General features: G+C 28.9%; 6 protein-coding genes across 15 annotated transcripts; 3 read left to right on the top strand and 3 right to left on the bottom strand.

Annotated features, from left to right (window-relative positions):
* Positions 1-26: 26 nt before the first annotated feature.
* On the bottom strand, positions 27-2,331 carry LOC122534647 (probable medium-chain specific acyl-CoA dehydrogenase, mitochondrial). 2 transcript variants are annotated; one of them, XM_043665489.1, is made up of 11 exons: positions 2,313-2,331; positions 2,154-2,223; positions 1,966-2,044; positions 1,687-1,854; positions 1,514-1,614; positions 1,359-1,439; positions 1,166-1,296; positions 976-1,084; positions 753-893; positions 395-670; positions 27-310 (listed from the first exon to the last, which is right to left on the bottom strand). In XM_043665489.1, the coding sequence occupies exons 2-11, from the start codon at positions 2,166-2,168 to the stop codon at positions 158-160; spliced, it is 1,254 nt and encodes a 417-aa protein (XP_043521424.1). In that variant the 5' UTR covers positions 2,169-2,223; positions 2,313-2,331; the 3' UTR covers positions 27-157. The 2 variants fall into 2 exon arrangements, with proteins under 2 accessions (XP_043521424.1, XP_043521425.1); XM_043665490.1 differs by lacking the exon at positions 2,313-2,331 and adding an exon at positions 2,282-2,300.
* A 49-nt stretch (positions 2,332-2,380) lies between these two features.
* LOC122534649 (metallophosphoesterase domain-containing protein 1) lies at positions 2,381-4,369 on the top strand. 3 transcript variants are annotated; one of them, XM_043665498.1, is made up of 5 exons: positions 2,381-2,484; positions 3,047-3,170; positions 3,312-3,456; positions 3,530-3,806; positions 3,904-4,369. In XM_043665498.1, exons 2-5 carry the CDS (start codon positions 3,048-3,050, stop codon positions 4,313-4,315), a joined length of 957 nt encoding a protein of 318 aa, XP_043521433.1. In that variant the 5' UTR covers positions 2,381-2,484; position 3,047; the 3' UTR covers positions 4,316-4,369. The 3 variants fall into 3 exon arrangements, with proteins under 3 accessions (XP_043521433.1, XP_043521432.1, XP_043521434.1); XM_043665499.1 differs by lacking the exon at positions 2,381-2,484 and having other exon boundaries at positions 2,771-3,170; positions 3,904-4,130; positions 4,188-4,369; XM_043665497.1 differs by lacking the exon at positions 2,381-2,484 and having other exon boundaries at positions 2,731-3,170.
* Positions 4,370-6,054: 1,685 nt separating this feature from the next.
* Positions 6,055-12,718, bottom strand: LOC122534648 (ribose-phosphate pyrophosphokinase 1). 5 transcript variants are annotated; one of them, XM_043665492.1, is made up of 7 exons: positions 12,578-12,718; positions 10,935-11,142; positions 10,043-10,226; positions 9,161-9,232; positions 6,680-6,903; positions 6,285-6,618; positions 6,055-6,183 (listed from the first exon to the last, which is right to left on the bottom strand). In XM_043665492.1, the coding sequence occupies exons 1-7, from the start codon at positions 12,642-12,644 to the stop codon at positions 6,091-6,093; spliced, it is 1,182 nt and encodes a 393-aa protein (XP_043521427.1). In that variant the 5' UTR covers positions 12,645-12,718; the 3' UTR covers positions 6,055-6,090. The 5 variants fall into 5 exon arrangements, with proteins under 5 accessions (XP_043521427.1, XP_043521429.1, XP_043521428.1 ...); XM_043665494.1 differs by lacking the exon at positions 9,161-9,232 and adding an exon at positions 8,037-8,060; XM_043665493.1 differs by having other exon boundaries at positions 12,504-12,701.
* Positions 11,764-15,443, top strand: LOC122534650 (ubiquitin-conjugating enzyme E2-22 kDa). 3 transcript variants are annotated; one of them, XM_043665501.1, is made up of 6 exons: positions 11,764-12,103; positions 13,017-13,076; positions 13,179-13,331; positions 13,671-13,753; positions 13,839-14,002; positions 14,097-15,443. In XM_043665501.1, exons 2-6 carry the CDS (start codon positions 13,050-13,052, stop codon positions 14,231-14,233), a joined length of 564 nt encoding a protein of 187 aa, XP_043521436.1. In that variant the 5' UTR covers positions 11,764-12,103; positions 13,017-13,049; the 3' UTR covers positions 14,234-15,443. The 3 variants fall into 3 exon arrangements, with proteins under 3 accessions (XP_043521436.1, XP_043521435.1, XP_043521437.1); XM_043665502.1 differs by lacking the exon at positions 11,764-12,103 and adding an exon at positions 12,826-12,841; XM_043665500.1 differs by lacking the exon at positions 13,017-13,076 and having other exon boundaries at positions 11,766-12,103.
* An 802-nt stretch (positions 15,444-16,245) lies between these two features.
* Positions 16,246-18,367, bottom strand: LOC122534642 (E3 ubiquitin-protein ligase RFWD3-like). Its single transcript, XM_043665484.1, has 3 exons — positions 18,184-18,367; positions 17,845-17,940; positions 16,246-17,770 (listed from the first exon to the last, which is right to left on the bottom strand). The coding sequence occupies exons 1-3, from the start codon at positions 18,200-18,202 to the stop codon at positions 16,278-16,280; spliced, it is 1,608 nt and encodes a 535-aa protein (XP_043521419.1). The 5' UTR covers positions 18,203-18,367; the 3' UTR covers positions 16,246-16,277.
* Positions 18,368-18,876: 509 nt separating this feature from the next.
* Positions 18,877-24,793, top strand: LOC122534644 (uveal autoantigen with coiled-coil domains and ankyrin repeats protein). Its single transcript, XM_043665486.1, has 21 exons — positions 18,877-18,998; positions 19,109-19,315; positions 19,477-19,854; positions 19,980-20,104; positions 20,173-20,378; positions 20,508-20,668; positions 20,775-20,957; positions 21,025-21,155; positions 21,221-21,397; positions 21,623-21,957; positions 22,040-22,072; positions 22,172-22,371; positions 22,443-22,679; positions 22,884-22,937; positions 22,995-23,226; positions 23,297-23,445; positions 23,521-23,622; positions 23,687-23,896; positions 23,990-24,172; positions 24,226-24,375; positions 24,452-24,793. The coding sequence occupies exons 2-21, from the start codon at positions 19,310-19,312 to the stop codon at positions 24,647-24,649; spliced, it is 3,450 nt and encodes a 1,149-aa protein (XP_043521421.1). The 5' UTR covers positions 18,877-18,998; positions 19,109-19,309; the 3' UTR covers positions 24,650-24,793.
* Positions 24,794-24,863: the final 70 nt, after the last annotated feature.

Below are 24,863 nucleotides of genomic sequence, written 5' to 3'. Positions count from 1 at the left end.
AACCATACAAAATGTTATAAAATATATATATATATATATATACACACATATATATACGTAGCATATACCGTAAAAATTCGGCGAATTAGAGATCGCAAAAATACATATAAAATATTATTCTGAGTTAACGTTGGAAATAAACTTCTTATTTAAAGTATTACGCATTTTTTTGAGTAGCCTCATTAATCAAATAACGCGAGATTATAATTCTCTGAATTTGCGCAGTACCTTCATAAATTTGATAAATTTTTGCATCACGCATTAATTTTTCTACCGGATACTCGGTGTTGAAACCAGCACCGCCAAAGATCTGTAAGTGAAATATCGAATATAAAATAATTGCTTTCGTTTTAGTTTATAAGAAAAATAAATACGTTGCATAATAATGATATACTTGAACAGCATTTGTTGCACATTTGTTAGCTACATCACCAGCGTAACACTTTGCAATACTGGCAAGAACTGTGGTTGTTGGAAGATTGTGATCGGCAGCCCAAGCTGATTTCATCCAAGCAAGTCTGGCAGTTTCAACACCGATCGACATATCTGCGAGCATAAATGCTACAGCTTGATGTTCTGCTATTGGTTTACCAAATGTTTTACGTTCCGTTGCATATTTTGTAGCTTCGTCAAGAGCTCTTCTAGCTAAACCAACAGCTGCGGTGGCAACCTATAAATAGAATATGAAACATTTGAATATTATAGTTTTATAATTAACTATCTTTAGTTAAGTAGTATTTTTATCTACGTGCCATTGGTCTAGTTCTGTCAAAAGTTTTCATGGCGATTTTAAATCCTTCGCCTTCCTTGCCTAAAACATTTTCTTGTGGAACACGAACGTCTTCAAATGTTATCATTCTAGTATCGGAAGCTCTCTGACCCATGTTCATTTCCTATTTTATTACAAAATAAATTATAAATAAATAATTTATTTTGTACCAAAAAATGCAAATTTTTATTAAGAATAAAATTTACTTTTCGCCCAGGTGTTAAACCTTCAGTTTCGCGTTCAACGATAAAAGCTGTGAAAGCTTTATTAGCTGGAGCTTTCGGGTCAGGATTTGTTCTTGCTAATAAAAAGTACCTATATAAATAAGTAATTTTGTTATATAGTAACTATTGACATAATTTAATGACAAACAAGTTATTGATAAACTCAACGGACCAATTAGCAACACCTCCATTTGTTATCCACATTTTTGTTCCATTAATGATCCACTCGTTTCCTTTCTTTTCAGCTTTTGTTCTAATACCTGCCACATCTGATCCAGCTCCAGGTTCAGTTACACAGTATGCCTGTAATTTTTATATTGTAAGTGTAATGAATTGCTACAAATTAATAAATTTAATTATCTTACAGCAACAAGTGGTTCTTCGATGAGTCTTCCAAGATATTTTTTTTGTTGTTCTTTTGTGCCAAATGCAACTACAGGAGCTTGCTGTTAAAACAATTTAAAGCACCAATAGTAATAAGTACCAATATAAATATAAGAACATTGTAAAATAAACTTACGCCTAATCCTGATCCTTCTAGTGCAGTTCCTATTCCTGTACAACCATAAGAAAATTCTTCTCCCACTAAACAACCATCAAAAATACCAACATTCATTCCTCCTGTAACAATAATTTATATATTTATAATTTATCTCTCAGTTCTATCTGGTTTTTTAAATGATATAATTATACCACAATGTTCAGGAATATGTTTATTCAGCAAACCCAAACTCCATGCTTTTTTTACAATATCCCATGGATATTTTCCACTTCTATCATATTCGGCAGCTACTGGAATAATTTCTTCTTTTGTAAATTTACGTGCCAATTCCTGCATTTCTCTTTGCATATCATTTAGTTCTGAAGTGTGTATATTACATATGAGTGTTATATATTATATATATAATGAAAAATATTTTTATTTTTACAAATATAATTATGTTATTTTTACATTCTATTTGTTGTACTAACCAAAGTTGTACCCTGTAGCATAATCAGCCTTTGATGAAAATGTTCTCAGTAGATTTTGATATGTTACACTTTTCAGCATCTAACAAACCATATAGTACTATTAATTTCAATGCTTTAATATAACAATTTAATAAAACAATTGAAGATTTTACACACTATAAAAGTTCATATCTTTGTAATTTACTTACCGATCGTGAAAACATTTTGACTTCTGTTTGTTTTTACTGTACGTTAGTTTTTCACTAGTTACTTCTGAACCTATTGAACATAAAATTTATATCAAAAACACTTGCTGTAAAGAAAATTTTTATAAAATAAAAAGATATCGAAGTTATCAGAGTTATTACAAATAATGGTTCAAAGTACGTATTGAAACTACACGACTCACACTATGAAATATACACATATATATGTGTATGCATGCAAAGTACGCATTGTGTACATGTGTCATGTGTCATGTGTCCACGTGTCCACCTGTGCACCTGCTAATTATCTCCTATGGAGATATTGTAATTAATCGTAAGTAATTGATCGTTAATCTTATAATCGTATATGTTATAATTTTTTGCTTTTGGTAAATATACATTTTTAGATTAAGTAATTTTTGTAATTATAATTTCCTTTTTATACATAAGATTTATTAAATTTTAATGCCGATGAAATTATTTAAATACTGACGTATCATTTCCTATATACATGAGCAGGCGCGAAAATTTTGGTCGTTCCTCCGACATTGAAATATTTTCAAAAAATTTAAAAATTACGTTAAAATGAATTTAAATTATTTAACGATTTAATACGTGTTTATTTCATTCGTTAATGAATAACAACTTGTTGTGAAAATATATATAAGTGAAATAGAAATCGTTTAAGATGTAATAAGAAAAGAAAACAAGTCTATCGGTCAATGTTGAGCCGTCTTTACCGAGCAAGTTATTATTATTTTTTATGAAAGATACAATATGAAGTTAAATTAATACATGTAGAAAAGTAGCTGCATATTAAATAACATATTATGTATGTTAATTTTACTGTTACTATAACAATTGAAATTGACAAGCGACTGCCATAATCTTCTCAGCATGAAGATAGAGATTCATCCTTTAACAAACAATCCTACAGCAGCTTGGCGTGAATTGTCAGAGCAACAGAAAGTTATTAAAATAAATACCAAACTTCCAACAACCGAAGCCCCAGATGATAAGGTAAACTTTTCGAATTTCTTGTCATGTTTTTTATTACAAACATTCGCCGAACCTAACCTATAGTGAACAATATATAAAATTCGTATGTTATTAACATTAGAAATAAAAATCAATTTATCGTAATGTTCAATTATATTTTAGCTTCGCATTGTTTGTATGAGTGACACTCATTCATTAACACCATTTATAAAATTCGACATACCTATGGGAGATGTGTTCATACATGCTGGAGATTTTACAAAATGTGGTAGTTTACAAGAAGTTATAGAATTTAATAATTGGATTGGTAATTTGAAATAAAAAAATGTTCGTTTTCCATACATTTATACTAATATTTAATAATAACAATTCTGTTATAGGTAATTTGCCACATAAAAATAAGATTGTTATAGCTGGCAATCATGAACTTAGTTTTGATCCTACATTTACTCATCCCTTCTCTTTGCAAACCAGTGGAAATCGTCAAAAACATACAGGGACCAGTATTCTTGACAATATACCTACATTAGGAATGTCCAAGGATACTCTTGCAGAAGCAATACAAACTTCTAACGTTAAAGAATATTTAACAAATTGTATCTATTTAGAAGATTCAGAAATTATAATACATGGAATAAAAATATATGGTACACCATGGTAAATATTTATTTTTACATTATATATATTATACAGACACTCCATATATATATATATATACACCATGTTTATCTAAAAAATTTCTTTTATATTTTAGGCAACCAGAATTTTGTAAGTGGGCATTTAATGTACCTCGTGGAGAAGCATGTCTTTCAAAGTGGGAAATGATACCATCGGATACAGATATTCTTGTAACACATACACCCCCTGTGGGACATGGAGATTTATGTTGTAGTGGTGTAAGAGCTGGCTGTGTGGAATTACTTTCTACAGTTCAAAATCGAGTTAAACCAAAATATCATGTTTTTGGTCACATACATGAAGGTATATTGTTAAATTTATTCCTCTTTATTTCACATGAATTACATACTTATGTTCTAGGGTATGGCATTTCATCTGATGGGAAAATCATATATGTAAACGCATCAACATGCGATTTAAATTATTTACCAAGTAATCCACCAGTAGTTTTTGATATAACATTACCACCTGGTCATTGTAAAACATAAACAGAATCAAAGAATATAGCAGTAAATTCATTTTTTACATATAAATATGTTAAATTGTAGAAACTAATTTATTTATCTATATATTTCTATAAATTTTTCTACGTTGTGTATGTTTGTATTTGGTACAATCTTATCCAAAACAATGAAGATTACAGGGTAAATACAAAAAAATTATGAATTAAAGATAATATTATTTCAAAACATTTGAAAGCGTTAAAATTAATTTTTAACATACAGTTTTTACAAATGTAAAAATATAATTATAATATTTTTAGTTGCACACGATGACATGTAAATAGAACAGTTTTGTACTTTGGTAAAGTTTTAATTTATATTATTTTAAGAGAGTCAATTGTATGTTCAAATTCTTACATACTGTGTATATATATTTGGAATACAAAAATTACACAGTTCATTGTCATTAAATTGTTGCACATAATACTATAAATTAAATTACAAATTAAGTTAGATATTTTTGTTATGGAGTGTATATAAAATCTTAGTCATATCAACAAAATATTTGGTGTTATAGTTATGTGAAATATGTCATGAACAATTTCTTTACAATTTTTATTACAGTATAATAAACAATATTTATGAGTCATGTTGTTGAATAATGTGTGAGTATTATAATACAACATATAGATTAACAATAAAATAAACCAACTTGATATTTAGCTAACAAAGTAACTACTCTAGGATACTTGTTTCAATTACATTTTATACACAATATAATTTTTAAGGAAGATATTTCTAAACACTTAATCAGTATGAGCCAACATATTTAAATTAATAATAGAATAATCATGTACATAATTTTTCTATTATAGTATAATAAAGAATTAAAATTACATTTTTCTGAAGATATTTATTATAATACCCAATTCATTAACAAGTAGCATTTTTTTTATCGAATTACGAAAAATTTGCACGTAAACAATGTATTTATATTGACTTATATCTTCGTATATTGGTCCAAAGCTAACTGTAAAGTCACTTTCCTCTGTGAAATGAAGGAACAATTTTATAATAAAAATATGTTCATACAAATAGCAATTTTTTGTTTTTAAAAAACTGTAATAGTAAAAGATACTCGAAAAAAATACAATGTCTTTTTGACATTATTTCGCTATTGTATGCAGTACAATGTAATACATAATATATTACAATATATACTACATTATATCAGAGTTGTAAAAAGCTAATTGTTCTGACATGTTTATCAATTGATAAATTGTACATATATATTGCAAATTCTTACATGTCATTGTAAAAAAAATGATGCCTCTACGGCGTAGTTATCGCATAAACGTCTACTTGCACCAGTTACAATACTTTTTATACCTATACAGTTTTACAACTGTCAGGATCATGATGTCATTTCATATCATACAAATTAAGTTAAACAATATAACTATATGTTCTAAGTAGATAATGATATTCTCTGCATGTTAAGTGGCAATCTAGCAAAAATTTAATTATTTTTAAACAATTTTACTTTAAAGCTTCCTTTTGTGTTACTTATCAACTTATTTTTCCATCAAAATGAACAATATCGTACATTTTATCCATCTAACGTCATTTTCTATATACGTCTGTTGAAGAAAAAAATATGTATGATTTTAAAATTAAAAACGGGATATGTTTACCCCAAGTTTGCTCTTATAAGCAAATTAGTTTAAACTTAAACTAAGAATAACAGAAAACGCGGATGTAAAAAGATTATATTTCTTCTTACATAGTTTTAAAGAGTATATTATCAGGAAGATTTTCATCTAATACGGTACATTTGAAAACAGGTACGATACAGATTCACCATTATGAGTTCGCCTTACAGCCTCAGCAAACATCATTGATACATCAATACACTAAAATATATAAAAATAAAAATTTTATATATCATTACTGTATAATCATAAGTAATAATATTAAATATATATTAATTCATTATGTATAATTTTTTAATTACCTGTATCTTTGGGCAATCCTTCATATGGCCATCTTGAGGAATGGTATTTGTTACTACCACAGCTTCAAAACAAGCATTGTTAATTCTACTAATTGCTGGGCCACTGAAAATACCATGTGTTAATATGGCATATACTTTCGTTGCTCCAGCTTCTAGAAGTTTTTCTGCTGCATGACAAATAGTACCACAAGTGTCAGCCATATCGTCTACTAAAATAGCAACTCTATCTTTTACATCTCCAACTAATACCATACTAGCAACTTCATTTGCCTTTTTCCTTTCTTTATGTATAAGAGCAAATTCAACATTTAATCGGTCAGCAATAGATGTTACCCTATTGAGATAACCTTTCTATAATATATTTGTCTTATATTAATGGTAATTTTGAATTTTACCTTTTAGCACCACCGGCATCTGGAGAAACAATGATACTATTTCGCCATTCTATAATATTTTCTTTAATCCACTTTAGAACAGCTGGTTCAGCAAATAAATTGTCAACTGGAATGTCAAAAAATCCTTGTATTTGACTAGCATGCAAATCCATCGTAATAATGTGATCAGCTCCTGCTACTGACAACATATTTGCTACTAATTTTGCTGAAATAGGTGCACGACTCTGAAAAAGAAAGATAACGACAAATTTTTATTTAATGAAATTATATGAATCTCTGAAGTCCATTTGCAACTGGAAATATCCTGCAATTTGAAAAAAATTGCCATTAAAATTCTTAAACATTTTAGGAAACACTTTATAACGTCAATAAATGAAAGAATATTAAAAATATATTTTTATAAAAGATATATAACAAAAGTTAAATTTTTATTTTTTGGAGGGGACAAAATATCAATACAATGGCTATGTACTGAAATACTCATTAAAAATATATTGTACATGTGTACATACAGATAAAAACAAAAACAATATGTTGCAAATGCACCCCAGTTAAACTCAGAAGGAAAATGTAAGTAAAGCAAAATTCAAACTTATAAATTACAATACAGAACACAATGCATTTTAATTTTTTAATTCTGCATATGTTTGAAAATATTTAGAAAAAAATAAAGTAAATTTTATAGATAAGCATAGTTAAAATCAAAATATATAATAAATACATTGACATGCCATTGGTGTTATAATAATAAACATAGTGAAATTTTCTTTGAACAAATATAAATGCATTATGCTCAGAAAAATAATAATAATAAAATCATTAAATCTTAATAAACTTTTATATCTACGATAGATATAAATTTTAAAAAAAGCTAATTAATGTTAATATTTTAAAAATAGTATTTCTTCGCAAATCATTTTATTGGCATAACATTCTATTGCCAAAATAACACAATCACAGTTTTCTCTTGCCAAAGCACTATTTCATTAATAAGATAGGCGCTTCATGATTAGTATATTTGGACAACAACATTTTTAGCAACATAATGATTAGTACCCATTTAACATACAGGTGTATATCCCATTATATGTATATAGATGATTAAAAATATATGTAGAATGCTATTATATTAATATTTTGCCCTCTCATTCAGGTATCAATATGCTATGACGAAGTAGTTCATTCATTCATTCATTCATGGGGATACCATTGTGCTATATAGCAACAAATATAAGTTTTGTTAGTCCTACAAAGAAAATTTTGAAAACTAAAAATGACATTACAAGTCAAATTGTTCATCGAGTTATAATTACAAACGTTACACTCGACAACATTATAATTTTATTCTTATACTCACTGTAGAGAGGTCGGGCACAAAATCCTGAAAATACCCAACTATTCAGAAATTTATAAAGAAGTAAAATGAATTTTTTGACAAAAATTATTGTAATAATAATGTTTTTTTCTTCAGTAGCCGTTTATTTGGAAATTACTTAATTAAAGCAAAAAGCAAATTATTTATTTTTTAAAAATTAATTTTAAAAGTTATATTAAATATAATAATTCTTATTTTAATTAAATTTTGATTACATCAATATACCTTCATTGTGCTTATTTCTTTTGTAACATGTTATATCGAGTATTTATTAATATCTTTAAAAAAATACCTTAATATCTTTAAAATAAGAAATTTGAAATAAACTGCATTCAATGAATAAATATTATAGTATGAATGCACGAAAGACCCCCCTCGATGAATTCTGACATTAATTTCGCAACATTTATATGGGTTATCTAACTTCTGATAACCTTTTGATAATTACTAAACACACCGTTTCAGTTATGATGTACTTTATGTTTACAGCTTTGTTAATTATTTATTGCAAAATTATATGAAGTTCTACTTTGAAGATTTTACTTCATTAACATGTGCCACTTTGTGAAATATAATGTTATATGTATGTATATACACCACTTAAAACTATTTTTAAAAAATTAATTCATGCAAGTTGAATGAGATCTAAATATTTATATTAAATAATCCATAGAATATGTATTTCATATTCATGTATAATATATAAACAATCCCATAAAATATGTAAAATGAATGAATAATAATTTTTTTTATTGTTTGCATGCATACTATATTATAAAATAGTGTGTATACAATATTGGTGTACTGTTTTTTTTTTAATATAAAATTTTGCATGTATATTTAAAACTTCTTGTAATACGTGTCAAAATTAGATATTGATTTTAATTTATGTTAGTTATGATTTTAGAAGTATGAAACAATAAATAATGAAATATTGGTAAACAAGAGTACCATTTGGTACGACCCAATGATGTAAGCCAAAAAATTATAAGCATATCTTATATGATGATGAAAACTCATGTTTTGCGTTCCAGAAGTGATATTACTCCAGTGGTCTGTTGCAAAGCTATTATAATAGAGCAAAAAAAAAGACCGCTACAAATTACCCTGAATTTCCACTCGTTTGACTTCATGATAATTTGTTTCTTAGAATTTCTGTTGTCACCTCCATCACCACCCTGTGAAGATATCATATAAAAAAAATTTAACTCCTTCTTTGACAAGTATTTTCCTTATTATGTGGGTCATGTTTTTCAGTATTCATGATTACAGAAGACATAAAATGCGCAATTTCAATCACATAAATTATTTGAAATATAATTATTATTAGAGAGTTTGAGAGAAATAAGCACATAAATTTAACTAAAGATGTATAGATATATACAAGACTAAATTAGGAATTCAAGTATTATACTACTGAAAGCATAGCATTCTCTTCCCTACAGGAGTATTTATTTTATTTGTATAGTAAGCAATATACTTATGTTAATTAATGACATAAATTAACAAAATGACTATTATGTGTCTAAAATATTCACTAAAACATGACTTCTAAACTATTTTGTTATATGAGTATTTTATATTCACAATTTTTTACATATTTCATTTAAAATAATAATTAATTGATTTCATTAATTTTTATCCACAAACAATGAGAACACATAAATATGCTAGTGATAGTAGTGAACTACAGATTTGATAATCAATAAAATGAAACAAAACAAACAAGTGTTACAACACACTAAGTTAAATTTACCATCATACATCGTGTGTAATCTAAACAAATAAAATGTTTTGGCATAAGTTTCTTACAAATATGTTTGTAAAATATAGTAACAGAACGAAACATATGTCCAAATGATCTAGACTTTATCAGTTATATAAAAGTATCATCAATTTCTAAATTTGTAAATTCATGAATTTCTATGCATAATACTGTAATAGATAAAAAAATAAATCAAACACATTATCTTATCAATGTATCCTACCTTATCCTTCTTATCTTGTCTTGCATACGGGAAACAAGGAATTACAGCAGTAACTCTAGATGCAGAAGCAATTTTGCATGCATTTATCATAATCAATAACTCCATTAAATTGTCATTGACTTCTCCGCTTCCACTTTGAACAATGTATACATCTTCTCCACGAACGGATTCTCCTATTTCCACGCTAACAGAATCGTAAACAAAATAAATATAATTATTATAAAAATTTTTGATGCATATAAAGCAGTATATAAAAAGGTAATGAATTTGAAAGCATGTAAATATAAATCCAAAGAATATATCAGTCAATTTACTATATATGTTTAAGGGTATTCTTTTTTATTTTTTACTCTTATTATTAATAAATTGAAGTTACACATGAGAGTGAGATCTATGTATTTTAATTATTCTTGTTCATTATTTGATTCCTTTCGTGCTTGAGATTATTTCAATTAAAAAATTATATACTTCATGATGAGAACCGAACATGAACAAATAATAACATAGCAGTAAAATATATTTATCATACGGTTGCACGTAAGCTCAAATACTCTATAATCGCATATCAATATTTGTAAAAACACATTAAAGTTAGAATTCATTAGAATGAGTATTAATAACTGTACTAGTTGACCTTCAAGTTAAACATCGCGGCTCGATGGTACATGAGAAAACCGGCCTTGCGCGACAGGGTTGTTTGCACTTTGGTAGGGTTGATAAATTAATGAGTATATAAAAAGAGTGTTACAAGAGTGATGAAAATACTTTAACGTTTTGTGGAACAACATATCAGAAAAATGAAATTTAAGTGAAATTTGAAATGACACGTGGTCAAGACCTTACTTTAACGCGATGATAATAACGTGGTTATAGCGGTGAATGCAACCATTACCATGTTTCGAGGTTGCTGAATTTTTTGGTGACAACCTTTCCAATGTCAATACCGAGTCTGTCGACAATTCGTTGAGCCAAATCTGGATGTGATGTGCCACTGAAGACTTTGATATTTGGCATTCTGCTCTGCAAAATTCGCCCGCGAGAATTTTCTAAGTTTGCGCGTAACAAACTCTTGGCACGCACTGGCTGGGACACAGGCATCACTAAAACAGAAACCACAACGAGACTATCCAATCACAGATCGCTCTTAAAACCGGATGTGATGTATAATACTATGCTCCGCCCATTGAGCGTTGGACATTACCGCGCAAATGCATTTCTTATTATTTTTACCTTTTTCTTTTATTAAAATAATAGAATAAAATACCAACAAGATTGTTTTGCAATTTAATGAGAATCATGACATTTTTAAAAATATTATTTATGACAGTTTAAAATTATGTTGCGATTCGATTAACTACTGTAATCTAACCATTTGTTTAATGATTTTTTTATGATAATAACCAACTTCATAGCACTTAAAATTACACGTGTTGCAAGTAATTTTTAGATTTAACTTATGCTTCCTATATTTTTCTATCACGTGCAGTTCAAAATGAATTAGTAACTACTTTGGTTCCCAAATTTAAATTTATCACGTACTAATTTACACCATACATTTTCATTTTTTTAAAGCATATTCGTTATTACGTGAATTGTAAACGCTCATTAAAAATACAGAGTAAATCATAAATATTGAACTATTATTGAGACCTACGTTTTTTTTTTTTTTTTTTTTTTTAATAATTTATAAATTGGCGCTATAACAAGGAACGACGTGAATCTAGACAAAATTCAAAAGGGTGAACATGAGCGGGTGACAGTCAACTTTTCTCATCAATGTGGCGCCGGCAGTGATTAAATGATAAATTGGATGTATCCGTGAGCGGAGATTTTAGTGTAGAGCACGAGTTAAAACGATCGTTTTTCTAAGTAGAAAGAAAGAGTAAACTCAAATATTATTACCTCAAAGGTTTGTGCACGTTGACGCATTCAACGAACTTTGTTAATCTATTCGAATGACGATGACAGTGTACTGACTGTCTCACCGATTCGGAAGCTATGGCGAACATCGCGGCATTGAGAATCCAACGCGAATTTAAAGAGGTTATAAGAAGCGAAGAGGTGAGTAATATAGCTTCCTATAATGTTAATAAATATCGTTCGTTTTTCACTTAAAATGTAGTTTTTAAAATGTCTGAACGACATCGTACAGTTGTATTATACTATTCTGAAAAAGTTTCATATGTGGCGTGACAAAAATGTGCTGCAATTCATTGGTTGATGAAAATCACCGCGAACAAAGCGTAGGCACCTGTTGTATGATATTCTCGACTGTCATCAACATTTCAGCTCGTTGAAATTTGCCAATTGAATGCTTCTATTTTCATGCATTTAAAATTATTTCTACCAAATATTCTTACTTTGAAGAAAAAAAAAAATAATTACGAATAAATTTTCTCTATATTATATAGATATTTCAATGAATCAATATGCAAGTTCAATTATACAAAATGATACATACTTGTTTTATGTTTAAATGTAGAATTGATCATTGACACATGCCCTTGCTCATGAGATTATTGAAATAATACATACCATTTGCCTTAAGTTTCTGTGAACACTGACATATTCGCTTGCGCTTGTGTTGTTCTAAAAGATCCATTTTATATGTTACAAAAACGTATGTTATTTATTATTTCCACGTGTTTATACAGAGACAGATTGCATTAGAATGTCTTAATCTTCATGTTATGATAATATGGAAAATTATCACTGTAAGATATTACATCACTCTAATGCAGATGATAATGTCAATAGGTCATTTGGTTAGAGTTTGAACCTACTCTTAAAACTCACTTTGTATGTACTATTACAATGAAAATTATTGTTTAATGAAAACTAATAAATGTTTTGTAATTTGTATTTGAAATTATATAACTTAGCATTTATTAATATACATTAGACAATTGCAATAACCCACACTTATGCTTTCATGTTATTGATTTTTATGTTTTTATTATTCATTTGTTTATAGATGTAAAAAAAAATGTAAGATTAGTTTTGTTTCATGCAAATTATAGCTACATTCACTCATGTAAGTATGTATCTTTAAGAGAAATTTTTAATAGTAACATAAAAAATTGTCCATAAAAATATTCATACTTTTTAATAATTTGTTTATTAAATTTTGTTGTAGGTTGCAAAATGTGCAATTAAAGTTGAATTGGTAAATGATAGTTTCACTGAATTAAAAGGTGAGATTGCGGGCCCACCAGATACACCATATGAGGGAGGTAATTTTGTGCTCGAGATTAAAGTTCCCGAGACATATCCCTTCAATCCTCCTAAAGTAAGCACTTTGTAAGTCAATATGATTAATATATGTTAATGATAAAGTATCAATTTTGTACTGTTCGAAATTAAGACAGGTTAATATAACCTAAAACATGACAAAGCATTTTCTGTGTTCTTTTTCTTGCACTTGTATTTATAAATTTTTATCATACTATTGAATTAGTATAAGATATACTAGAATGTAAAGTAATTAAAAATATTGTACTAAATATCAGTTTATATGTAAATATTTTTTTTTCTATAAACGTTCTAGAACCAGAAATGGATGAACTGATTTATATACATTTTCTATAGTTTAATTATTATATTTTATTGATTATATAATATTTTATAGGTACGATTCATAACAAAAATATGGCATCCTAATATATCTTCAGTAACAGGTGCTATATGTTTAGATATATTGAAAGACCAATGGTATGTAATTTTTTTAAATAAGATAAAAAATGAATTTTACATATTTTATTTATTTGCTTATTTTGTACTTTGTACTGACTTTTAGGGCTGCTGCTATGACTTTACGTACAGTATTGTTATCACTACAAGCTTTACTGTCTGCAGCAGAACCAGATGATCCACAAGATGCAGTAGTGGCTAGGCAATATAAAGAACATCCAGAAATGTTTCGTCAAACTGCCAAACATTGGACATATGTATATGCAGGTGGTGAGTATAAATTGTATTGAATTAATTATGACATATAACAGCAGCAAACTTTAAATTGACTTTGGTTTTTGCCATAATCAAAAATATTTTTCAGGACCAGCAAAGATGCCTGATTTAGATGATAAAATAAGGCGACTAACAGATATGGGAATTGAAGAACATAATGCAAGAGTTGCTTTATCTTCATACAATTGGGATTTGGAACGTGCCACTGAGCAGCTCTTCAGTTAGTGATAACTGTATAGTTAATCTGTCATATAAAAGCACTGCTCATTTTGTCATTACAAAACTTCTGTAACACCATGTCCAATTACTGATACCATAGCAGTTCCATAATCAAATTCAGCACTTGTAACGACAATATTTCAATGACAAAAAAATTCACAGGAAATTCATTTTAGAATCTTAAACAATACTCATTTATTTAACGTGTAAAATAGGCATGAAGAAACAGTAATTAATAAAATCTGTTAAGTCCAACTTGATAGCACATTTTTAAAAAACTGTATGAAAAATATATCATTTTTCATCTTACGTTTATTAAAAGTTTAAAAATGTTATTTAAGTCACGATGCATTTACTATCATTTTTTTTTCATTTTAACAGAAGAACGCAGTTTTACATGTTAAACATTTATTAAATCTCTTTGTACGAATTATTGTATATTTCTAAATTTCTTATTGGACGTTCCTTTCTCTTTATGTCATTGTCTTTCAATATATCTTTTCATTTTGTAATGAAAAAATATTTGCATAAAATAGTACTTAGTAAATTTTTCGTTTTGTTTTTATAAATCAATATTATACTTTATATGCTTTATTACATTAAAATGAAACCCATGATTAGTTTATACTTTTATCATTAGCTTTTTGTAGATTTCTTTAAGCCACAAAGAGGTTTATCTTAATTAGATCTGATTGTACATTATTGAAATAGATACCAACTTGTTATCGTTAAATGGGATTTGTAAAAAGAATGATGAACATAAATGCTATACTGTTGATATTTAAATTCTGTACATTTTTGGTGAAGGGTTATGTTTCAGTGATCTATAATTTACTATCGTTTATGAATATCTTTTTTATATACGCATAATGCTTTGTACTCGAAGCTGGAGATGTACATTCCATGTTAAAAAATGCATTTACTACATTATTAAGCATAATGGTATAGAGTAAATTTGGTTTTCAAAATAAGTCTAAATTGAAAATCAGTAATAAAAAGATAGAAAGTATGGCACTGATACTTCCAAGTAATATTGACACTTCCAGCTTATGAAATTTCAAGAAAAATTTTATACTAGAAATATTTAATAAAATTTATAGTTATATTATTTGTGAGAAAATTACCGGTTTATAAATAATTTAAGACACTAATTACTTTTAAGTCCCTAATAAGATAGCAGGTCGTGTAGAATATATTTGAAACTTGTTCAAAAAGACTATTTGTATAGCATTATATGTGTTATCCTACAAGTTATATAGATTTTTCTTAATATATTTAAGCAATATTGTATTCCTGGCAGTGCTGAAATAGGAATTTTTAATTTTCTTTTACATTTTCTAGTAATTTATGCGGAGGCTGTGTTAGAGGTGTACTAATAGATTATAATACTATTTGGTTTGTTTGATTTATAATCATGATTTAGATCTAAAAAATTGATTACATATAATTTACAATTAATTTATGAAAAGAATTGGTTACAGCATCTATATAGATTTTAAATGTAATTTAATACTTCAAAAATATCAATAAATGACATTTTTCAATAAAAATAATAGGAATACCTGTACAAAAATTTCCTTATTTTAGTATATAGATGATCTATCAAGTTCAATAAATTTATTAATTAATTTAATTAATTTTTAATTATCTTATCTTTTTAATGTTGTTATCCTATTTTAGAATAATGCTCAGGATAACTATTGAAACAGTCTTAAATTGATAGAAAAATACATTTATATAACAAATATTCATAGCATAAATGCATAGTAATTAACATGTATATCTTTAAATAGAAAATGGTAACATTAAAATTTTACTTTTAGTATTTTTTCATAATTTAAATTATGTGTATGGAAGTTTTTTGTATTATCATTAATAAGAAAATTTATGCTTCACATTTGTGAGTTTAGATTTTGATTGGTTTACTTATTTTTGTCAACATATAGTTTTATACAAAATAATAGCATGTAAAAAAATACAACATTAGTTATGTAACTATCACACTATAAATGCATGGATGAAGAAAAAGATATTTCTATAGCAATGGTAGTTATCCATGATTGTAAATTCTAACTTTTTTTGAAGAAAGCGTTGCCAAGAATAAATTATTAGTGACGTCAATTGCACACATATCCACTACAGGATCAGAAACAGGTAGACTATTTACTTGTTTTCCAGTGGATGTACTCCATAATGATATACTGCTAGTAGATTCTTGGTGTGCAGCAACTAATGTATCATTTTCAACATTTATGAAACATGGTCGAGACAATAATTGTTGAGAATTACCAGCGTGGAACGTGTGTACTACATTACAAATTGTTGATTCCTCATTGCCTTTTTCTATGGTGCACACTATGTGTCTCGCATGAGGTTGTCTAACGTTTGGTCGAGAAGATATTAAAGTATGATTATTCTTTTCATCGTAACACGCAGATACAAACGGACCTTCAAGAAATATTTGTTTAGGTAAATATTTTGAATCTTTCTGTTCATAAGCATAACAGGTATTTAAACGACACGCTATGAATCCACCCCGAGTAATACTGCTACCCGAATTAGAAGGCACTGTTGCTAGAGAAACTACTGGTGACCTGTCGCCTGGATTATCTAAAATTTCTACAGCACTAGAAGTTTGTCTAATATCAAATTGTGTTATAGATCCATTCTGTGCACCCACAAAAAACACATGTGAATTATTGCCTGACCAGCAGCAACTCCACAATGGAGAGTCTGTTTGATAAGTATGCATAATAATATGGCTTTGAATATCTAGTAATTTTGCACATTTATCAAAACCAACACTAAGCAGTAATGATTGCTGAGATGTATTAAATGTAACATCTCTTATAACTTGGTTATGCAAAAAAATAAACTGGCGTGGTTGAAATTTATCAGAATCAATTTTTTTAATACCATAGCCTGAGAATAAAGTATTTGTTGATTTCTGTGACACAACCAAGAATCCAAACCACGGATTGTAATCTAATACACGGCAACCGCCATCCTTACATATTTCTATAGATCGATCTAAATGGAACTTTTTAACCATATGTTTAGATATATTTTGATTTGAATGAATAGTTATTTCTGATTGCTGACTTTCTAGTTCAGATATCCGATTTTTCATGGCAGCAATTTGTTGTTCAAATAATTTTTCTCTTAAAGTATATTTTGAAAGTTCCATTTCTATACGATTCTTTTCTGAATTAACGCTATTTAATTGTTTTTTTAATTTATCTAATTCTGTGGTATCTATCGAAGTCAATTTTTTGGCATATAACATTCTGATATCTTTTACAGCAGCTTTCCTATTGCATTGGGGACACCGGCGATTTGCACTAGTACAAGAAGTCTGCAGCCATTTAAAAATACAACTATGTCCAAACAAATGTCCACATCTTAAACAACATAAACGATGATCTCCTGAACTAGTCCATAAATCCATGCATATTGGACAAGACTGATCAGAATCAATATCAGAATCGTCTAAAGTTGTTTCTTTTGCTTTTTTTGCTTTTATTTCATCTTCATCATTGTCTTCTAAAATATCACATGCATATTATTTTTTGAATCTATGACATGTATAAGACATACAAAAGTTAAAACAAACTTACTTGTATCTTCTGTTTGAGCTTCATTTTCTGAGTTGTCAGCATTATCATTATCAGATTCTCCTATTTCTACTACATCTTCCATTTGTACTTCTTCTGCTGTAATATTTTATCAAAATTATAAATAATTACAATTACTTTTGTATATATAAAATATACATATTTATAAATTTCTTTATTCTTTAATTCATAACATAAAAAGTGATTTGTAACATATATATTCTTTATAATGTAGAAAATATAAAAGCATTTTCATCATTTTTATATTTAATCATATATGTACATATTTCTATTTGACATAACTTATAAAATATTGTGTTTCTCTTAATGCTGTACACTTACAATAATCCATAACCTCCATTTTACGGAAATCAGAATTTATCTATGAATATGTTTTATAAATATATATTTTACTACAAGTGACTAGAATTCCTCACAATTGAAAATGTATTTACATTCTTTGTCAACAGACATAATAAATCAAATATGGTAATAAATTTGTTTGTATACAACAGATATTTTGTGACCTTCTTCGAAATATATTATCATGAAAACAATATATATATTAAATGATCCTAAAATCACATTACTTACAGTGTTATGTAATAAATGATTTTTCTTAATTATATATGTTGTAATCTGACATTACTTCGTAAATGTTTTCACTTAATTGTGAAAGGTGTCATCCCAATTTTTAAAAGATGCGAAATCGTGTAATGTATTGTAATCATATCAACAAAAATATTAGTTACATCCATTCTAGAGTAATTATTATTTATTTTCTTCATTACACTGATTATTACAAGCAGTTTAATATATAATAAATAAAAAATTTTGTAGTTTCTATTCATATTCACGATATCGGTAATTTTTTTGACATCTTTACTTTGGTAATTTTACTTCCTCCAACACGATTAAATCAATAGTATTTCTACTTTATATTATTTATTAATATCAATATTGTCACATAATATGTGAAAACAGAAGGATATTTTTAAACGTTATTTAGTTTCAATAATTACGATTTCTTGTATCTTTTATACAACTACATACTGAGCTTGGATACAGTTGATAAGTTCAAACATGTAACTGTACAACATAAAAATAAAAGACGCATGCTTCACATTTATGTTTGCAGAAATTGAAGGTTCTCTTGAGTAAGTGTCATTTGCATATTTTGATAAAGTTTTATTTATTTTCGTTTTAATTATGACAAATTTATCAATTAATTGTTATATTAATGTACCATGTATACTTCGATTTATAGATCTGTAAAAATTACATAAAAAAAAGGATAATTTCGAAACAAAAATCGAGAAATCGTTCGACGCGATTTGATAGCGATACCGTTTCTTTAACGAATAAAGGATCGTAGGAAGGAAAGGATCATTATTCTTGAGTTTACGATAGCATAGTAAAGACCTTGTGTTATTAAGTAAAGCAACGGTGTTGTATCGAAGGTAAAATAATGAAGGTAAAATATTGGTTAAATTTTTAATAAAATTTATAACTATCTTCAACTTTGAAGAGTCATTTATTCGCGTGGGATATATTTGATAAAGAGAGAGATTTATATCAATTTAATTATATTTGAAAAATATACAAATATTATAAAATATAATTTCATTGCTTTAGAAGCGGAGACCGTGGAATACATCTCGTTCTTCGGCAGATTCACCGTCGTCTCTTCGTACTCGCGAACTCGATGGTTTACCTGTTAAAATCAAAAGTTTTCACGATTTGAAGCGTTTGAAACGAGATAGCCCGAAATTGCACAAAAAGAATGCGGAATTCAAGGAACCTTCATTGAAGAGAGATGCGTTTGGATCGTTAGAATCTTTGTTCGATTTGAAAAAACCTTTAAATTTACCGGATGTATGCTCGTTGACGATCAAGCATCATCAAGAGGGTCACATAGTACCTTTTAAATCAAAAAATCCCAAGAATTCTAAGACTCTCTTAAAATTGCTGTCTCTGCAACAAGTGGAGCTTGAACCGCACATTCTTGAACGGGTGTGATTTTGGTATTATTTGTATTTAAATTATGCAATAGTTAATAAACTATTCCTTAGTTATATTCATCAGCGCACATAAAAACAAACAGATTGTTATAAGTTAATTTAAAATAATTTGTACAGACTTACGAGATAGATGATTTTAACAGTACATCGCAGGAAATTAAGCAAGAATCGAATTTTGAAACATTGAAAACATTAAAAGACACTGAAAATTTTGATCAAGAAGACAAAGAATCAGAAAAAAAGTATAAAAGTATTTTGTTTTCGAGGGCATCTTGTTAATGTTAAATATTAAATTTATTCAATTATAAAGAATGGCTGAGGAAGATGTAAAAATACAAGAAGTTCCTGACGAAAATGTCGAAGAAGATGTTCAAGAAGTCGAAGAAGATATTCAAGAAATAGAAGATGTTCAAGAAGAATTTGAAGAAGTTGAAGAACCACCAAAAGAGAAAGAAGAAATAGAAGAATTAGAAGAGCGACCTCCATCATATCCGCTTCCTCCTGGTGTTGGCGAAGGTATAATATTGCAAATTCAGGAAACAAAAATGTAGAAAAGGACAGTAATAATAAAATTAACAGTAATAAAAGGACAGTAAAAAAAAATTTTTTAAAATACAGTTTCTACAAAATTTATACATTATTCAGGTGCGCCTATTAAACCTGGTGGACGAAATGAATCGATATTGAGTTCATCTCCTTTGACTGATAGCGCTGTGATGATGGAAATGAAGAGAGCAGACGATCGTTGCCTTGTGCTTGCAAAAGAAATTGAGCAGCTGAAGCAAGAAATAGCTACGCTCACAATTGTAATGATTTTAGGAAGAATAAGCTAAAATGAAATTTGAAATTCAAAATGCTGAAAATTTAAAGTACGAAATATCAAGATTTAAAAGAGATTGCTTTATATTACAGAAAAAAGATTTAACCGATGAAGATACGTTAATAATACATGAGAAGCAGGACGAAGTGATGAAAAAGCTGACAGAATTCGAACAGATAACGCGGAAGCTGCAACGACTATTAGGTTTGTCCGACATCTCGAGCACTACTTTTGCCAAGATGTTTGATATGCACCCCGTTATGAAACCCACTGCCGTAAGTATCTTTTATCGATCATTGAGGCAAGTAGCGCGGTGAAGTGTATGAAAAAAATAATTTATAGATCATTGCCGAGGAGGAAGAATTTGAAATAATAAAAGAAAAAGTAGATATGATAGATAAAAAGACGGATGTAGAAATAGAGAAGCTTAGAGAACGTTTCGACTTGCCTCAGATAGAGTACCCAGAAGACAAGTATGTTATAACGTCATTTATTTCATTAGAATACGTTTTTAAAATTTATTTGGTTGTTCAATCAGACTTCCAAGAGTAATTGTTTGCGGAAATACGGAAGATGAAATTCCAAAAATTGTTGTGGCAGACAGTAAAAAGAAAGGAAAAGATAGATGTCTTCAGAGTTTGACGGGAAAGTTAACAGAATCGTTGACCATGCAGGAAAAATTAGTATTAGAAAATGCACAGCTTGAAGGTGGCAAGTAAGTTTTGTGAGATAACTTCATTTTACACAACAATTACATACGCAATTTATAAATGGTTTGTGCTTTTCGATATAAAAAAAAAAAGTAGAGAATCGATTAAAATATGTGAAAACTAATCAGTTTCCTTAACGACGATTGCACAGATTGTTGTTAATGGAAATATGTTAACATGAACCATGTGATCTTGTCTTTGTTACAAAAATTAACTTATTGATATGTTAGATACAAATTGGAAGAAGCATTGCTAGAAAAAGATACCGCCGTTGAGAGTCTTCAGAGGAAGGTATGCGGGTTACAGGCTGAAATGAGAATAGTCGTGAAGGAAAATGTGGAACTGACACGTCAATTAGCTTGCTTGAATCAACGAATCACTAGTCCTTGTTGTTACACACCTTGTTGTCCAGGTGGAATTTCGTCCGAAGTATCAAGTCCGTCTCCTCTACGTTCAATTTCGTACACCAATACGTTACAGCAAGACGACGATTATTGTCGATGCAAGTGTTGCGTCCAACCTCAAATAGCTGATACTTTGTCACCAGACGCAAATACCGTATGCGGTACGTGTCTCAACAAACTTCTTAAGATTTTCATTTTATAATTTTTTTTAAATTCAGTATGATGAGATTTAACGTGTTACAGTGAGACTGAGTCATACGTATTTACCTAGCGGAGGTGAGCTACATATGTTTATTACAATAAAAAAAGAAAATATATATTTTGTGTATTGATTGAAAAATTAATAAGTATTGTTATTTTAAATATTTTTATTAGATTCACCAAGGCTCGCGGGTGGCGCGTCAATAACAGGTGTTTGCGTTACAAGTGGTGCTTCTTCTCAAATCGACATGTGTTGCCGAAGTCCCGCTACAGTTAAAACACCATGTACAGGACCACCACCTCCTCCAAGGGGAACTTGTCCTGCAGAAATAGAGAATAAACTTGCGGCTTATGGGAACAGTACCAAACAGCTAGTACATCTTCAAAATATGTATAATGTAATTTCAGTTCAATTTCTATGCTTATTTATTGGTGTATTTTATAGGAGCAACAATTGGGTAGCATGGAATGCGAAGTACGGAATATGCAAATAGAGCTTGCTAATGTTCAACGAGAACGTCAACAATTGGAACAACAACGAAAGTTATTGAAATGTACTGGTCCTTGTGCACCTTGTGGTTGCTGTCCTCCTTCACCTTTGACTCTTCAGACACCAAACGGATCTCCTGCATACGCACCTCCTGTACCAGTTGTACAGCCGCCTTCTATACCTCTTCCTAAGGTATCCACTCAATATTTCGAATAACTTGATTGTAAATATTGTCACTCGTTTGAAGATAAAATGTCGTATGTCGATAAAATTGTTGAATGTGTCATACATAATTTTACACGAAATAAACATATTTTCCGAAAAGTTTCAGATATTTTATTTTTATTAAGGGTGATATACTATATATCATATAAGATCGTTTTTCATCGTACGTAGATACCGCCTGCTCCTTCTGCAACCTGTACTGGTCCTTGCGTAAATGCTCCTATGGTAAGATTGAACTTCAGAAAAAGATTTAACATGAACTAAAGCAGCTATTTAAAAAAGGGCGCTAGCACATGTCCTCAGCAACAGTTACGTGACCTACGCGAACAATATGCACGTCTACAAGATGATTACAAAAACAAATTATGCGAGGTTTCGTGTTTAAGAACAGATGCTGATAAACTGAAACAACAAACACGTGAAACTATTGAAGAGAAAGAAAAATTAGAAATTAAACTTGTAGATGTTCAAGAACGTTTGAAGGCGATGGAAGCTGAAAAAGAAAAATACGAAGGTGATTATTTATCGGAGTGCTTTTCAATTCGAATATAATTAATTATACAATACAATTAATTAAATATTAGGTTTTAAGGAGCAAATGGTCGAGCAAGAGCAAGCGTTGATCGTCTTTAAGCAACGTTTTCGAGAAGCTCAAGACGAGCTTGAAGAATTGCGATCCTTGATTCAGGACCAAGCTGCTCAGTTGGAGGATTATCGAAATAAATACTTACAGGTTTTCTCATTTATCATATTTTCTTTAAAATATTAATATAAATAATATATAAAAATAATTATGAAAAAAAAACAGGCGCAACAACAAGTAGAAGAACAACGGCGACAACTTGATCTTATGGAGATGGACAATGCACGGATGAACGAAAATGTTACCTTAGAAATTGGCAGAGTAAAAGTATGTAGATAATTACGTATAATGTTCTCATCAATTTGATACATTTTACTACTCTTTTAAATAGAATCAGTTCCAAGAAAAACTAGCAGAACTTGCTCCCTTGCCGGACATTCTGAAACAGACACAAGTGAAATTACAGGAAGCGCAACAAATGCGTTTGGTTGCAGAACGTAACTGCGAAGATCTCTCGCGGGAAGTCATAGGTTGTAAAGATAAAATTCAAACTCTGCAAAATCAATTGGACGTTTTGCGTCAAGAGCACCAAGCAATGCAGGTTAATATTTTTTTGTCAATTCGTTTTCTAAAAAAAAAAAAAAAAAAAATGGTTTTTCGTAAATCGTTTAGATTTGTGTGTAATGATTTTCAGGATGAAAGAGGCCATGGGTCGGGACGATTCGATGAATTAGAAAGAAAAAATACCGAACTACGACATGAGAACGAACGTATGAAAAATACGCTTGCAAGATTTGAAGAGCACGATGCACAACTACAGAAACGCATCGATGAAAAAATGCACGAAGTCACACAATTGACAGCAATGCTCGAACAAGTATGTTGCATATTTTGTCTGGAAACGTATGGTAATTTTAATAAATATCAAAGGTACGAGAGGATTCTGCGAGACAAGTGGCAAGAACGAAAGAAAGATGTGAAACTATGAGGAGATCTATGCAAGGCCAAATTGCAGAAATGGAACGACAATTAGCTCAATGCAGAGCTACTGCAAGAGCTGCACAAAAAGATAGAGACGAAGTAATTTATCGGTCAAAAAGTCTATCTCTTTCTATCTAGATATTAACTACGCCTTAACTATTATTTTATCTTATAGATTAGACAGAAAATGCAAGGTCAGATAAACAATTTAAATGAGGCATTTGAACAGGCTCAAGGTCGGATAAGATCATTGCAAGGTCACGTAAATTATTTGAAAACATCTTACAGCAACATTTTTAAGGGACAAGGAGAGGTGCCACCTGGTGTTTTACCCGGAGAGACTGGATTCGATTCCTGCGACTGCAATTATTAAAATAGGAAATTAATCAGTATTTTATTGATATAGAATTGAAATTTTAACGAGTTAAATATTATCTTACTGAATTGTTTAAATTACGTGTGAAATATCTTCCTTAGACCGTAACAAAAATTTTCCAGTTCATGTACGTAAATATATTCATCCAACTGTTGATAAATTAAATTTATTAACAAATAGTTATAATAAAACTATATATAATAATAAAACT

This window comes from Frieseomelitta varia, unplaced genomic scaffold (assembly GCF_011392965.1).
Source record: "Frieseomelitta varia isolate USP_RPSP 00005682 unplaced genomic scaffold, Fvar_1.2 scaffold_620, whole genome shotgun sequence".
NCBI lineage: Eukaryota > Metazoa > Arthropoda > Insecta > Hymenoptera > Apidae > Frieseomelitta > Frieseomelitta varia.
Note: the sequence above shows the minus strand (reverse complement) of the source record. Positions and strands in the feature narration are given on the sequence as shown.